Source organism: Impatiens glandulifera, chromosome 2 (assembly GCF_907164915.1).
Source record: "Impatiens glandulifera chromosome 2, dImpGla2.1, whole genome shotgun sequence".
Lineage (NCBI taxonomy): Eukaryota > Viridiplantae > Streptophyta > Magnoliopsida > Ericales > Balsaminaceae > Impatiens > Impatiens glandulifera.
In genome coordinates, this window is record NC_061863.1 from 43,825,401 (window position 1) to 43,839,669 (window position 14,269).

At 31.8% G+C, this 14,269-nt stretch overlaps 1 protein-coding gene across 1 annotated transcript; it reads right to left on the reverse strand.

The window, feature by feature from the left end:
- Positions 1–12,878: 12,878 nt before the first annotated feature.
- Positions 12,879–13,637, reverse strand: LOC124924700 (uncharacterized protein At5g23160-like). Its single transcript, XM_047464699.1, has one exon. The coding sequence runs from the start codon at positions 13,635–13,637 to the stop codon at positions 12,879–12,881; it is 759 nt and encodes a 252-aa protein (XP_047320655.1).
- Between the last annotated feature and the right edge of the window lie 632 nt (positions 13,638–14,269).

Below are 14,269 nucleotides of genomic sequence, written 5' to 3' on the forward strand. Positions count from 1 at the left end.
ATGACCACTTTATTTTTTGGTTTATTTTAGAAAGCACTTTTCATCATATTTTTGGGTTTCTCTTTTTTGTTTGAAACTTCAGCGCTTCATTCATTTTCTGAAAAATGCCCTTAGTGCATGACTTGAGTGTTTTTATTCATTTTGGAAAATTTCTCTAACACATGTCTAGGTTTTCACTTTTTTTGCGAGTTAAGGTGTGCATTGATCTCTCTCTCAGTTTAGAAAAAATTCCGGATCAAAACATATTCGGAGTCTCACATTGAGTGTTATTTTTTTCGACCGTTTCAAAAGGAGACCGATTTTTCTTATCTTTTCTTTTCGACACAAAGTCATCAATAATGCACTTGAATCTGTGTTTTGCGGTTATTTTAAAAGATTTTTTGTAAAATAATTTTTATATTTAAAGCATCATTTTAGACGTCTTAAATCAAGCTTTCACTTTGCATTACGTGCTTTGGAATCTTGTTATGCTTTCTTTATTCTTTTTTCTCTCTTTTTTTAGAGAGATTGTTTTGTAACTGTCAACTTGAGATAACTCTTACTATATTTGGGGTACTATATGAAAGAATCAATATACTCGTGTAGCTTTTGGGAAATTTAAGACGCGAATTTGAATGACAGTAAATGGTGATTTCAATATCTCATCCATTTTGAGTATTATTATTATTTTATATTTTTTTAGCGACCCGATATATTTGATAAAATTGATACACTTATACTATTGATTTTAACAATCAGAATGAGAGTTTGAGTGAAAAATAAGTGGCGATTTCAATATCTCAACCATGAGGGAAACTTTTTATATTTTTTTAGTAGAATGTGTATATCTTATAGAATTGATACACTTGCATTCTGTATTTCGGCAATAAAGATGAAAGTCTAGATGAACGCATAATGGTGATATAATTGTCTCAACATTGATAAATACTTTGGCTCACTTAATTTTCTCAAGTATCGAATTTTGAGTGATCTTTCATTTTTTTAAAACATTGTTAGGAAACGAAACATTTTTTTCTTAATATAGAAGTTTAAGTTTGTAACCTCTGAAAAAACTCTTTGTATCGATTTCCGTGAAAAGCTTGGGGTTCGAGAAATTCAAACTCGGTTTACGTGTTAGTAATTTTCTTTTAAAATAAAATATTATTTTTAAAAGATTTTATTGATTCACAACATTTTAAAATTAATTAAAAAATAATTAACTTCGGGGTCAATTTTAAATAATATGTGGATTTACAATAATCAAATCACAATTTGATTGTTTAGAAAACCTTTAGTTTAAAATAGTTAAACATAATTAATTTAAAATATTATTTATTTTGAAACAGAGTCGCCAATTGATTTTTAAAAATCAACAAAAATTGGCATACTTATACAAACGTATTGACTAAAGTTTTCTTTCATTTCGTATTATGGTGATACTTAGGAAAGATCTTTCGCGCTTCATCCTCTGTACCCGTTTTAAAAAACAGTTTCTACTTATAAAGTTGACTTTTGAAAATCGGTTGTATAACGTTTGAGTTTTAACTGATTATTCTTCCGGTCATAGTCATACTTCTAGGTTTTACCGTTATTTAAAATATTGAAACAACAATATTTAAAATTTGGGTACATGTTGCTGATAATAACTAGGGATGATTATACCTGAAGAACATCAATCATTTTAAGGGTGTTAGGATTTAGAAATAAACACCAAACATGACTTAGTCAAAATATTTTTTTTGTGGAAACATTCCAAAAATATTTTGAAATTGTTTTCTAATTTTTCGAGATTTTTTTAAAATGGTTTGGGGGTCCAAAATTAAAAAAAATAATTTTGGGTTTTGAAAAGTGGAACAAAACATGCCTTAGGGCTAGAGTCCTAGGCCTTGGGTCCGTTTTATCGGTCAGGGTCCGAAGACCCTCGGTCTAGGTGCTAAAGACTCTTGGTCCTTAGATGAGGTTATCAGTCTAGGTGTATAAACCTATCGGTCATAGGCTAGCTCTAGGCTAAGTCCCTCGGTCGAGGTGTACAAACCTCACGGTCCTAGGCTGGCTTTGGGCTAGGTCTTTTGGTCATAGGCTCGTGACATCTCGATCCCAAAGTAAGACCTCTCGGTCTTGATGTTCGGGAGTCTTGGTCTCGAGTTTGGAATCCTTGGTCCTAGGCAAAAATCCTCGGTCGTATTTATCGGTCCTAGCTCAAGAATATCGGTCGAATCTCTCAATCCTGTTGAAATTCTCGGTCCTAGGTTTCGGTCCTAGGTTCGAATTTCTCGGTCATAGGCTAACAAGTCTCGGTCAAATGTTCATTTTTTAAATTCATTTTTAGCTGGGATTCTTTGATCCAAGGTTTGAGTAGCTTCACAAAGCTCCCAGGAAACATGTTGATCATCATCTCAAGGTATCAATCGACCTAGATGATGATCAATTTGTTCAAAACAGTTTGTGATCAAAAATCGGGTTTTTGATTTTAAAGCTATTTTGAAGTGTAAGGAGCTATCCAATAACTTCCTAATACTACATATACTTGATTGGTACCAAAACAAAAACACTGACTATTCGTTTTGATCAAATTAAGAACTCAAAATTTTCAATTTATTTTGAAATTTTTGATTTTGATCAAACAAGATCGGATTGGATCAATCGTGATCCAAACAGTTGCCCAACATCATTACAATTATGTTGCGAAGCTTTCTGTGTTGTGTTTCAACAAAATTAACCCAAACACAACAAACTCATTTTTTTTTATTTTGAAAATTCAAATTTAGGTTTTATTATTCAGATCGATTGATTGGTTCTATCTTATCTAGATAGTTTCAAAATGATCCTAGGATCATTATTCAACCATAAAACATCATAAACAGCAAGCATACAAGCTTATGCAATTTAAAATATAAAATTTCAAATTCATATTGTGAATATGAATTAAAGGGTGATTGGATCCTTAACAAGAATAGGAGAATACTCTTTAGACCTTATGGAACCTGTTGGGATGCTCATATTCAAGCTTTAAGGCTTTATCAAGGTTTTAAAAAAAATCCGAAAGTTTGAAGCTTTAATGGCGGTTTTTCTAAAAATCGAAGAATGGAAGATGGATAGTGGATCTCTTGCCTTTGGATCAACTCAAGGGAGCTATTTATAGCTTCTCAAGGTCGATTGAGGGGTTCAAATGGACTGAATCAGCCAAAATCCATTAATAGCGTTTTACTTGATCTTCCTCAAGTTGGCCGGAATATTGATGAATCATCCATATTCTTGAAGGAGAAATGATCACCATTGTAGGGCGATCATTTCATGCTTTAAGTCAGCCGAAATCATTGCGAAATCATTGACTAACGAGGGAGTTCCAAGTTGGCATAATAAATGACTGATCTTCATCTTTATCTACTCGGTGTCGCGATGAGGAAGATGATCTAAGGCCAAAACAACGTCGTTTTGTGCGCGTCTAGCGTTCCATTAACGTTCTGGCTAACGGGGCTAACGTCGAGTTAGTTGTTCCCCTACAACTCGTGCGTGTGCTCCTTCCAATACAATGGACTATGCAAGCGTGTCTGGAGCATTGGATGGAGATCTGATGCTCATTTGATGGCTACAACTTTGGCTTTAACTTATTCTTCTGATTTCGACTACACCTAATTACTGATTTTATTTTTATTTCAAAACTTTAAGGGTTTATTTGAAATTCATTTTTCTTTCACTCTTTTGACTTTAATTTTGATCTTTTTAAGTAAACAAAATATTAAAATAATTATGGTAAATATTTTACCAATTTTATTTATTTATTTATTTTTGTATATTTTAAAGTTTAAATAAATAATTCTTTTAGATTAAATGTATACAACAATACATACTAAATTATTTATTTTTGTCCCTTTAATTTTTCTAAAATTATTTAGAGATAAATTGGGTACAACATTTATCTCAAATAAATATTTTTTTGGCCTATTCCTTAATTAATTTTTTAATTGGATTTTTGGCCATGGGGTTAATTACTTTGATTTTATTTATTTAAAAATAAATCAAAATAATTATTTTAATATTAAAAATTATAGTGTAGATTTTTAGTGCTTACAAGTTTGGATACCTAACTACAATTAGGATTTTTAGTGGACTCGTATACAAACGATTTATCGCACTTATCGACAGATATAGATTTGGAGACCTAACTACAATTAGGGTTTTTAGCGGAATCGTATAAAAACGATCTATCGCACCCCTCAACATATAGTGTTTTGGAGACCTAACTACAATTACGGTTTTTAGCAGAATCGTATAAAAGCGATCTATTGCACATATCAATCGATAGGGTTTTGGAGCCTAATGACAATTAGTGTTTAGACGGGATCATGTATGAATGATCTCACGTACCTATCAATAGATAGGGCTTATGAGACTCAATTTTTCTTATTTTTTTTTTTTGCAGTATCGGTCGTGGCTCTTTGCCTATTAAGAAAATATTTCAACAGATCTGTGTTTCCCTTTTTATTTCGAAGTGTCCTTCACAACTTGTTGAAATTCGTTAGTCAACGGTTTCGAGCTTTATATATGGACGAATGACTTATTTTTTGGATAAAGAAGCATTTTTTTGTTTCCCAATTCCTGTCATTGATAATCTCTTTTTTCGAGATTGAAATGAACCTTGATCTTTTGAAATGAATCATGACTTTTTCAGATTCGAAACGTATTTGGGTCTAGGATTTGAACACATTTTCCGTCCTTTATGATGATTTTAATTTCATCAAGGAATACGATTTATTTTCTCCAACTTTCGAGATATCATCTATAAATCCGATCTCGTATACAACAATTATCCATGATCATAACCCTTGAGGAAGGCACACCTTGAAATTTTGATAAAAGAGGCAACTTATTTATGGTTGATCGGCCCTGAACCACATTTATTGAAAGTCCAACTTATCTCAAAAACATTTGGGAGATGTTTTATAAACTTTCTGCTTTGGGTTTTCATTTGCCAATTTTCTCTCTTTTTTTCTTTTATTGGCTCGCAAGTATATCTAGTAGAATCGGTACATCATTTCCCTTATCATAGCAATAAAGACTAGAGTCTAACTACAATACCTCAACCACTTGAGCCATTTTCTTTTTTCGTTCCTGGGGTATATCTGGTATAATTTGTACATTCTACTCGTGCCGTAGCAATCATGACTAGAGCCTGAGTGAGCACGAATGATGATTTCAATACCTCAGCCAACATATTAACATTTTTCAATTTTTATTTAGAGATTTTCGGAGTTTATTCTAGTTCTCTTTTTGGCATTTTCATATTTTTTGATTTTTTTATCCTAAAGCATGAGTTTCAAATCTCTCATTCTTTAACAAAAGTAACGACGATATGTCCTTTCTCAATTTAGGGTTTTAGGTCTCGCTTTTAAGGGGTTAATTAATATGTTTTTTTTATTAAAAAACCTTCAATGGAGGGTTTCTCTCAAGATAATCGCCTACAAATTATCTCTTAAATTAGGGTTATTGTGAAATCTTCGGTTTTGTTTATGAGAATATCACTCGAAAGGAGGTGATGATCTTGATTTTTGCCCCTAATTGTTTCCTAAAATTCGAAACATCGACTCTAGGGTAAGATCAAGGTTTTTTTCCTTTCTCAAAAGATTTTCTTTCTCTTGAGGAATGGACTGGGATTTTTATTTTTATTTTAAAGTCTTAAGATTTATTTGAAATTGATTTTTCTTTCAACATTTTGGCTTTAGTTTTGATCTTTTTAAATACACAAAATACTAAAATATATATGGCAAATATTTTACCAATTTTTTTTTATATATTTAGGGTTTAAATAAATAATTATTTTAAATGAAATGAATACAACAATTCATCATAAATTATTTATTTTTGTCCCATTAATTTTTTCTAAAATTATTTTGAGATAAAACGGGTACAATAGTTATCCCGAATTATTTTTTTTGTTTTGGCCTTAACCCTTATTTAATTTGATTAATTATTACAATATTTTAATCCTAATTAATTATTTTAATTGGGTTTTTGAACATGGGGTTAATTATTTTGATTTTATTTATTTAAAAATAAATCAAAATAATATTATAAATTGGAGTGTAGATATTTAGTGCTTACAAAGTTTAATTTTAATTTTTTCCCCAAGATTTTATTTTTTAGTATTTTAGAATTAGTTGCGAGTACACAAAACTATGCAAATAAATATCCTTTGCTCGAACCGTCGATGAAATTATTGTGTTCTTTTTGAAATGATCGTTGAATGAAACACTCTCCTCTTGACTCGTACTGGTTTTCTAGTATCTATTTTTTCTTTTCTCTTTTTTTAGAGGAGGATCTTGGCTACATTTTCTCACATTTATTGCTGCCTACGTATCCTCTTGGAAGATAAATCACGACGAAACGTAGTTCAAGGTGCAAAACTATTGATTTTATTTTTGAAATATCCCTAGTGTGGACTAGGGTTTTATTCGTTTTGTTGTTGTTATTTTTGCTCGTGTGGTTAGGTCGATATTCTCTTCTAAGTCTTCATGGAGAGAGACTTCCTCTTGAGCTTGAGGACCAATAGGACGGGGGTTTATGGGAGTGAACATAACCGGGATAAACTAGGTAGGAAATTGAGAGGAATAAGGCATGTTTTGGGATGTGGACGAGATATGTTGATTAACTAAAGAGTTTTTTTATCAACGCGAGTTGTTCCGTCACATGTTGTTATGTTGCCTTCATGTCCCTAAATTCGGTTGCAGAGACCATTTCAGGTCCTGAGAGTTCTCCGGCCATCTAGTGGTGTATAAAACATCCAATTTTTTTGTCTCTCTTTTTGGGGGCCGTATTGGCTCTCGTAGTCATGGTCTGTTGCGAAGAGAAAGAGGCGAGGGTTAGCAATTGTAACAAATTACAATGTAATGCATATGCACATAAGATGAATCTTAGGGAATGAACATCTCCTTTGTGATTCAAAACTAAACATAGAGTTGTTATACAAACATACTCTAAGTTTGTTACAGACATATCTCTCTTGATGAAGATTTACAAAGAGAGTCTAAAAGGAAAAAAGTGTTAACGGAAGTCACTGACTTTAAGTCCTGTTGTAGCTTGTTCTCACACTAGAAGCTTTTTCCTCTTCATTTTTCTTCACCAACTTGTATTCTTCGAAAATGATAGTTAAGGTAGTTCTTTTGATCCTTCGGGATGCCCAACTGAGAGGCTCTGTGTCATTTATCGAGATATCTCACATAGGCATTGTGGTCTATCGGTATGTCTATAGTGATGGCATTTCTCACATAAGGGGCATATAGTCACAACCAAACTTTTTGAAGAGATGGTGATTGCAGTGTGAGGTAACCCATTCTAAGCTCATAAGCATGGTCATGAGTTCATCGTCCATCATGTATGTCATTTTCTTGATGAGATACCATGGGAGTAACTCCCTAACTTCGTTGTCATTCTATATAAGAGGTCAATGTGAATCTTTCCTCATTCTTTGGTATTGAAGAGAAGGGGACATGATGTCTCTAGTACATATTAGCGGAATGCGTCCTAGTTTATCGAGAAGCCAGATGTAGAGAATCAGAGGTGAGCCTCTTTTGCTCACAATAGAGGTTAAGAACGAGTCATTCAAATACATCAGTGTTTCAGTCAGAATGATACCTGAGGGGTCTTTATTTCTCCTACGTGTGTGGTATGCTACCTCCAAAATTTTGGAGGATGGTTTGTCATCCGCTGGATCCATGAAGAAGTGGGCCAACATGACTGTCATTAAGGAGGAACTCATAGTTAGGAGAACTTCTCCATTCCTAATTTCTATCTTTGTCCATTTTTGAAAGTCGATGACTTTATTTTTGAGGATTGTCTCGGATGTTATCTTAGTATATTCATATTCCTCTAGTAAGAGTTTTCTCAAAGTCATTGAATCTACAAATGGTTTTATATGTAGAACGTTTTTGTTGTCCATCATTAGAATAGCTCAAAATTTTTCTATGGTTGGGCACATGGCTCTTTCTCCCATATAGTAAACTCGTCTCACGACTCCACCTCCTCTACATTTGCATCATGAATGTGTGGTTTATCTTAAAGTTTGTGAACCTAATGATGGGGGTTAAATCTCATGGTTCCACTCGTTTTTATTGAAACTATCAATCATTGGGATCAGAGCGACATCCTTCAACATGGATATCGTGTCTTAGATTGGAAATTCAAAACATTTACAAAATATATTTGTTTTGAAAAGGAAAATTTTTGAGATGTTCACATAGACTATAGATGCATACACATAATACATATATAGTAGTCACATAAGGGTTGTTGTGACGATGTTTTGGTTGTCTGGGCACGACAAACAACCGGTTTGGTGATAGTATCCATGTTTTTGGTGCTAAGGGGAATCATAAGAGAGTATCATTCACCGATAGTGGAGGGGATAAAACTGTCGTCATAAACCAAAGAATATCAACTCAATTGTGAATTTCCCCCCACCTCCACATGCTTATGTCCTATCAGACGACTCATTGCCAAAGGGTGGGGTCAATCCCTTAAATTCTAGTTTTTCTACCGCATCATCACTCGTTTTGTAACAAGTTGTCATTCCTCATTCACAATCTTTACACATAGGTGTAGAAGTACTGAATCTGATCGTGTACTTATTTGGAAGTATGGTTAGGGTGATGTATCATTTGTAGGTAAAGGCATTTAATACGATAAAACTTATGCGTCCTTTAGGTGTTGTATCTTTCGGGACATGCATATTAAGTTGAAAATGTGATACAAGCGTTTCAAAACCAAGTTTAAGTTTTTGAGGTAAACATTTAATACCTAGTAGAGTCGTCAACAAGTTGTAATCTAGAAAACCATTTGGTTTTGTGGCAAGCTCGAGGTTCGAGAATTTCAACCTTGGTTTGCGTGTCAAGAATTTTTTTAAAAATAAAACATAATTTAAAAGATTTAAAATAAATTCTAATAACTTTTGAAATTAGTTAAAAATAATTAATTTGATTCAAATTTAAATAATTTAAGGATCTGCCGTAAACAAATTACAATTTGATTTCTTAGAAAAAAAATTTTAAATTAATTTAAAAGATTATTTATTTAAAAATAAAGTCGCCAATTGATTTTTGAAAATCAATAAACTGGCATACGTGTACAAACGTAATTTTAGCCGAAATTTCTTTTAGTTCGTAGTTTATCAATACTCGGGAAAGGGCTTTCGCACTTCATCTTTCATACTCGTTTTAAAAACGGTATTTACTTGTAAAATTGTGCCTTTTGAAAATCGGTTGTATAACGCTTTATTTAACCGATTATTCTTCTAGTTCTAGACATGCGTAGGTTTGTGTGCTATTTGAAGAATTGTAACAACAATTATTTAAATGATGATTAAGAAGAAAAATATTTGAAGAAAATCGGTTTAAAAGGCATTAGGATTTAAAAATAAATCATAAACGAACCTTTATGAAAATATCCCAAAAATATTTTGAAATTATTTTCTAATTTTTTGGGATTTTTAGAAAATGTTATGTAGTTACAAAATTATAAAAAATAATTTTGGAATTTGAAAAGAGGAGCCAAACAAGCCTTAGGACCGGTGTCCTAAGTCCTGGATTCGTTTTATCCGATGGGGCTAAAACGCCCTCGGCCCTAGTCGGGACCCTTCGATCTAGGTTCAGGATCCTCGGTTGGGGTGCTAAGGTATCTCGGTCCTTAGCTAGAATTATCGGTCGGGTGCTAGAATTCTCGGTTGGACGCCTCAGTCATGGGTGGAAGTCAACGGTCTTGGGTTTGGGAGTTCTCGGTCGGGTGCGAGACTCCTCGATCTTAGGTCGGACCTCTTGGTCTTGGATGGAAGTCATCGGTTCTAGGTTCGAGAGTTTTTAATCAAGTGCAAGACTCCTCGGTCCTAGGTCTGACTTCTCGGTTGGATGTAAAAATCATCGGTCGGACCTCTCGGTATAGATGAAGAACATCGATCAGACCTCTCGGTCCTCAAGAACATCATATTGCAGGTTTTTCAATTTTGATAGAGGCTTGGATTCTTTGATCCAAGGGCTTGGATAGCTTCACAAAGCTCCCAATAACATTTGGAATATCATCTCAAGGTATCTATCGACCTGGGTGATGATCAATTCATTCAAAACAATTTATGGTCAAAAATTTGGTTTTTCGTTTTAAAGTTGTTTTGAAGTGTAAGGAGTTTTCCAATAGCTTCTTTATATACTCCATATACTTGATTGGTACAAAAACATGAATATTAGCTGTTCATTTGGACCAATTAAAGAACTCAAAATTTAAAATTATTTTAAAATTTTTAATTTTGATCAAACATGATCAAAATAGTTGTCCAACATCATTAGAAACATGCTGAAAAACTTTTTAAGCTACTATTCTTGAGGATTAGCCTAAGAACATAAAACTAGATTTTTGGATTTTCTAAATTCAAATTTAAGTTTTTATTTTTAAGACTGATTGATCGATTATGGCTTTCATAGAAAGCTTATAAATGATCCTATGATCGATTTCCAATCATCAAATTCAAAGACCAGACAACATACAAGCTTTTGAAAACTGAAATATAAAATTTTAATTTCAAACTGAAAGTTTGAATTAAAGGATGATTGGAAGCTTATCAAGTGTTGGAGAACACTCCTTAGACCTTAAGGAAGCTTTGTGAATGTTTGGATCTAAGTTTTAAAGTCTTGCACAAAAATTCCAAAAAATCATAAGATTGGAGCTTCAATGGCTGATTTTTTGAAACTTTTGATTGGAAGTTAGAGATGGATTCTTTTGGCTTCGGAATTGTTAAGAGAAGCTATTTATAGCCTCCCAAAGTCGATTTATACATCCAAGTGGATTGAATCAGCCAAAAGTCATTAATGACATTTTGGCTGTTCTTGGATCAACTTGTCGTAATATGCATGATTGATGCCTAAATGTGAAGGGGAAATTATCATGAAGTATGGTGATCATTTCACCTTTCGAATCACCTGAAAAGGTTGAGAAACGATTGAGTTCCATATTTGAAAACTCAAAGATGACGGTCGTTCTTATCCTTCCGGCGATCGCGGCGAAGATGACGGTTGCATGTGAAAGGACGTAGTTTCAGGTGTATTTAGCGAATGTGAAACGCGTCGTTGGCGTTCCGTTGCATTCCGTCAACGATCCAAACGCTCCGTCGCGTTTTGGCTAACGGCATTGAGGCGCACATTAGTCAATCATGTGCGGGGCGGGCACGCGCTTTCTTCGTTGTGACGGGGTACGTGGGTTGCTTCTTGGCATTGAATGAAAATTCAGTGTCCATCCGAAGGTTATAATTCCTGCTACAACGAATCCTCCGGATTTCTGCTACACTGGATTACTAGTTTATTTTTATTCTGAAAACCTTAAGGGTTTAATTTGAAATTGGGTTTTCTTTTTATCTTTTTGACTTTATTTTTAATTCTTTAAAATACATAAAATTTTTAAAAATAAATATTACAAATATTTTGTCAATATATTTTTTATTTTTTATTGTTAGATTAAATAAATAATTTATGAGAATTCATCCTAAATTATTTATTTTGATTTTTTGAATTTTTCTAAAATTATTTTAAGATAAAACTAATACAACATTTATTTTAAATTTTATTTGGCCATTGTCTTTAATTAATTAGATTTTAATTATTACAATAATTAATTTAATTAATATTTTATTAATTTTTTTATTAGGTTTTAAAAATAAATTAAAATAATTATTTTAATTTTATAAATGGGATAACTAAATTTTTAGTGTTTAAACAACAGTTTGAAATTCATTTTTTTCTTTATTCTTTTCTCTAACATTTAAATTTATAATTTTAATTTTTTTTACTTTTTCTTCATTTTATCTTTTATTTATTTATTTATTTATTTATTTTTAAAATTTAAATAATTATTCATTAATTATATATATTTGTAAATTAATTAATTATATGAAATTATTATAATAATATAGATTATATTTTAATATAATTATATATGTATGTATTAGTTTACAATGAATATATAAATGTATTTTTATAAGAAAATAATAAAATTTGTACATAAATATATAATATAATTTTATTAATAAATGATATTTATTTATCAAATTATTTATTTATTTTAATTAAATTTTAAATTATATATTAATAATTTATAGAAACATATAATTTATTTTAAAATAAATTTTTATTTTTTAATTTAAGAAATATATTAATATTTAAAATTATGTTATTTGATTTTAAAAAATCAAAATTATAAATATATATTTGAATAGTAGTGAGGTATTTATATTCATGATTTATAAAAAAAATATTAAAAACAATTAAAATAGTTAATATTTGAAAATAAATAATATATTAATATAAATGTAAAAATAAAAATAAAAATAAAAATTGAAAGTTTAAACATAATCAAACATAAATAGCCTTGAGTCTTGACTATTAAAATAACATATCTGAAAATAAACTAAAGCAATAAACTAATAGAATTCACATTGAATGTAAGATGTACATGTTGCTAAAAAAATAAGATTTCCTATTGTTTAAAATAAAATAAAATAAAATAGTTAACAGTTTGTATAACATCTCTAATTCCAAAAATAACAGACCTAATTATAGTATGAACCAATCATTTTGTATAATTAATGCGGCACATAAGAATTTCATATATTAGTGTATGTGCACTATGGAGTAAAAAAACAATCAGATTAGAAAGCCAACTTTGAAAAAATAAAAAAATAAAAAATATTGTGGGTTTCAATGCTGACATGATGTCTCACGTGCGTCCACATCATCATCACGTGGCATCTGAAAACTCCAACCGGTACGGATACCAGACGATGACGAAGTAACTTTCACGGCGGCTCCACCACGACGACGAACATGTAGAATTTTCAAATAATCCAAACTCCGGCGGCAATGAAAATGCTAAAGATGACCGAAGGAACTCCGGCGTTTCCTCTCCAGAAATCCATCAAAGACTACCTTACTCTTCTTAATCATCGAATCATCTGATTTCCCTTTCGAACTGGGTCCTGATGATGATTGTCTTATATCCCTTAACACTTGAACCGATGTTCTAAATCTAGGAACAATATACAAGAAACCAGATGCACAAAGAATCGCACATACTTTACCCCATACTAACATAATCACCAAATTCAACGTCACAATAAAGAAACCCACCGTCGAATCAACCGTCCCCGACATCACTTTACTTTTCCGGTGAGTCCGTGAGTTTGTCTTCGCTTCTTTCCCCTTTGACGGTGACAAAGGGAGAATGATAGATTGTGTATGATCTTCTTCTGGGGGACTCAAGATCTTCTCCACCGTTTCAGATTTGTCAGTACGGCCTGACGGATTCTTACACTCCTCTTCCATATCTTTGAGAGTTAATTTTGATTCATCTTGGGAATTGGGCGGCGGCGGCGGCTTCCATGAGGGTTTGAACAACGGCGGCGGCGGATCGTATTGGTGAGTTTTAGAGTTGTTGTTCTTCTTCTTCGTTGAGAAGGCGAACCAGTGTGGCCTTTTAGTTATGGCGTCGGTTGGAGATTTCTTTTTGAAATTAGTTTTCCGTTTGCTGCCGGTAAATCCGAAACATCTAAGGAAGAAGAAGTTGCTGGAGCGACGGAACTTTGGTCCGGCTCCGGCGGACGCACTATTACGTAGTTGGGATTGGGCCATGGAGAAAAGATAGCGTAGACATGGAAGGAATGAAGGCGGGGGATTTGAAGGAGAATTGTTAACTGACGACCATTTCAAGTATTTTACAAAATCACAATATAATACTTAGTGGGTTGCATTTATTTTTTCTTATTTATATATTTTATATCAAAATATATTTTGTGAGATTCTTTTTGTATTTTTTATTTTATATATTTGAATTATGATTTAAAATGATAGAGTACAATTAGACTAATTGAAACGGGAAATGTGTTTATTTTCTCATCTTATTTTATTTAGGAGATTTTGTTTTAATATCATTCGATTTAAAGAAATTTTTGAAGAGCACCATTATATTATGTGTTTTAAATAAAAAATAATTTTGATAAAATTATATAAACAAATTTTTTAATATTATATATACGGTAATATATTTAAAAATATATATATTATTATAAATAAATAAACTTATGACTTTTCTAAAATATAAATAAATATATAAGTGATTTTATATATTGAATTGTGTTTATTAAATTTCGGGCATAATTGGGTGAATATACACGGATTCGGGGCTGGAACATAAGTAACATCTACCCTCAAATAGGAAAAAAACTGTCCATAGAATACATATTATAATTTTCATCCCTCTTATG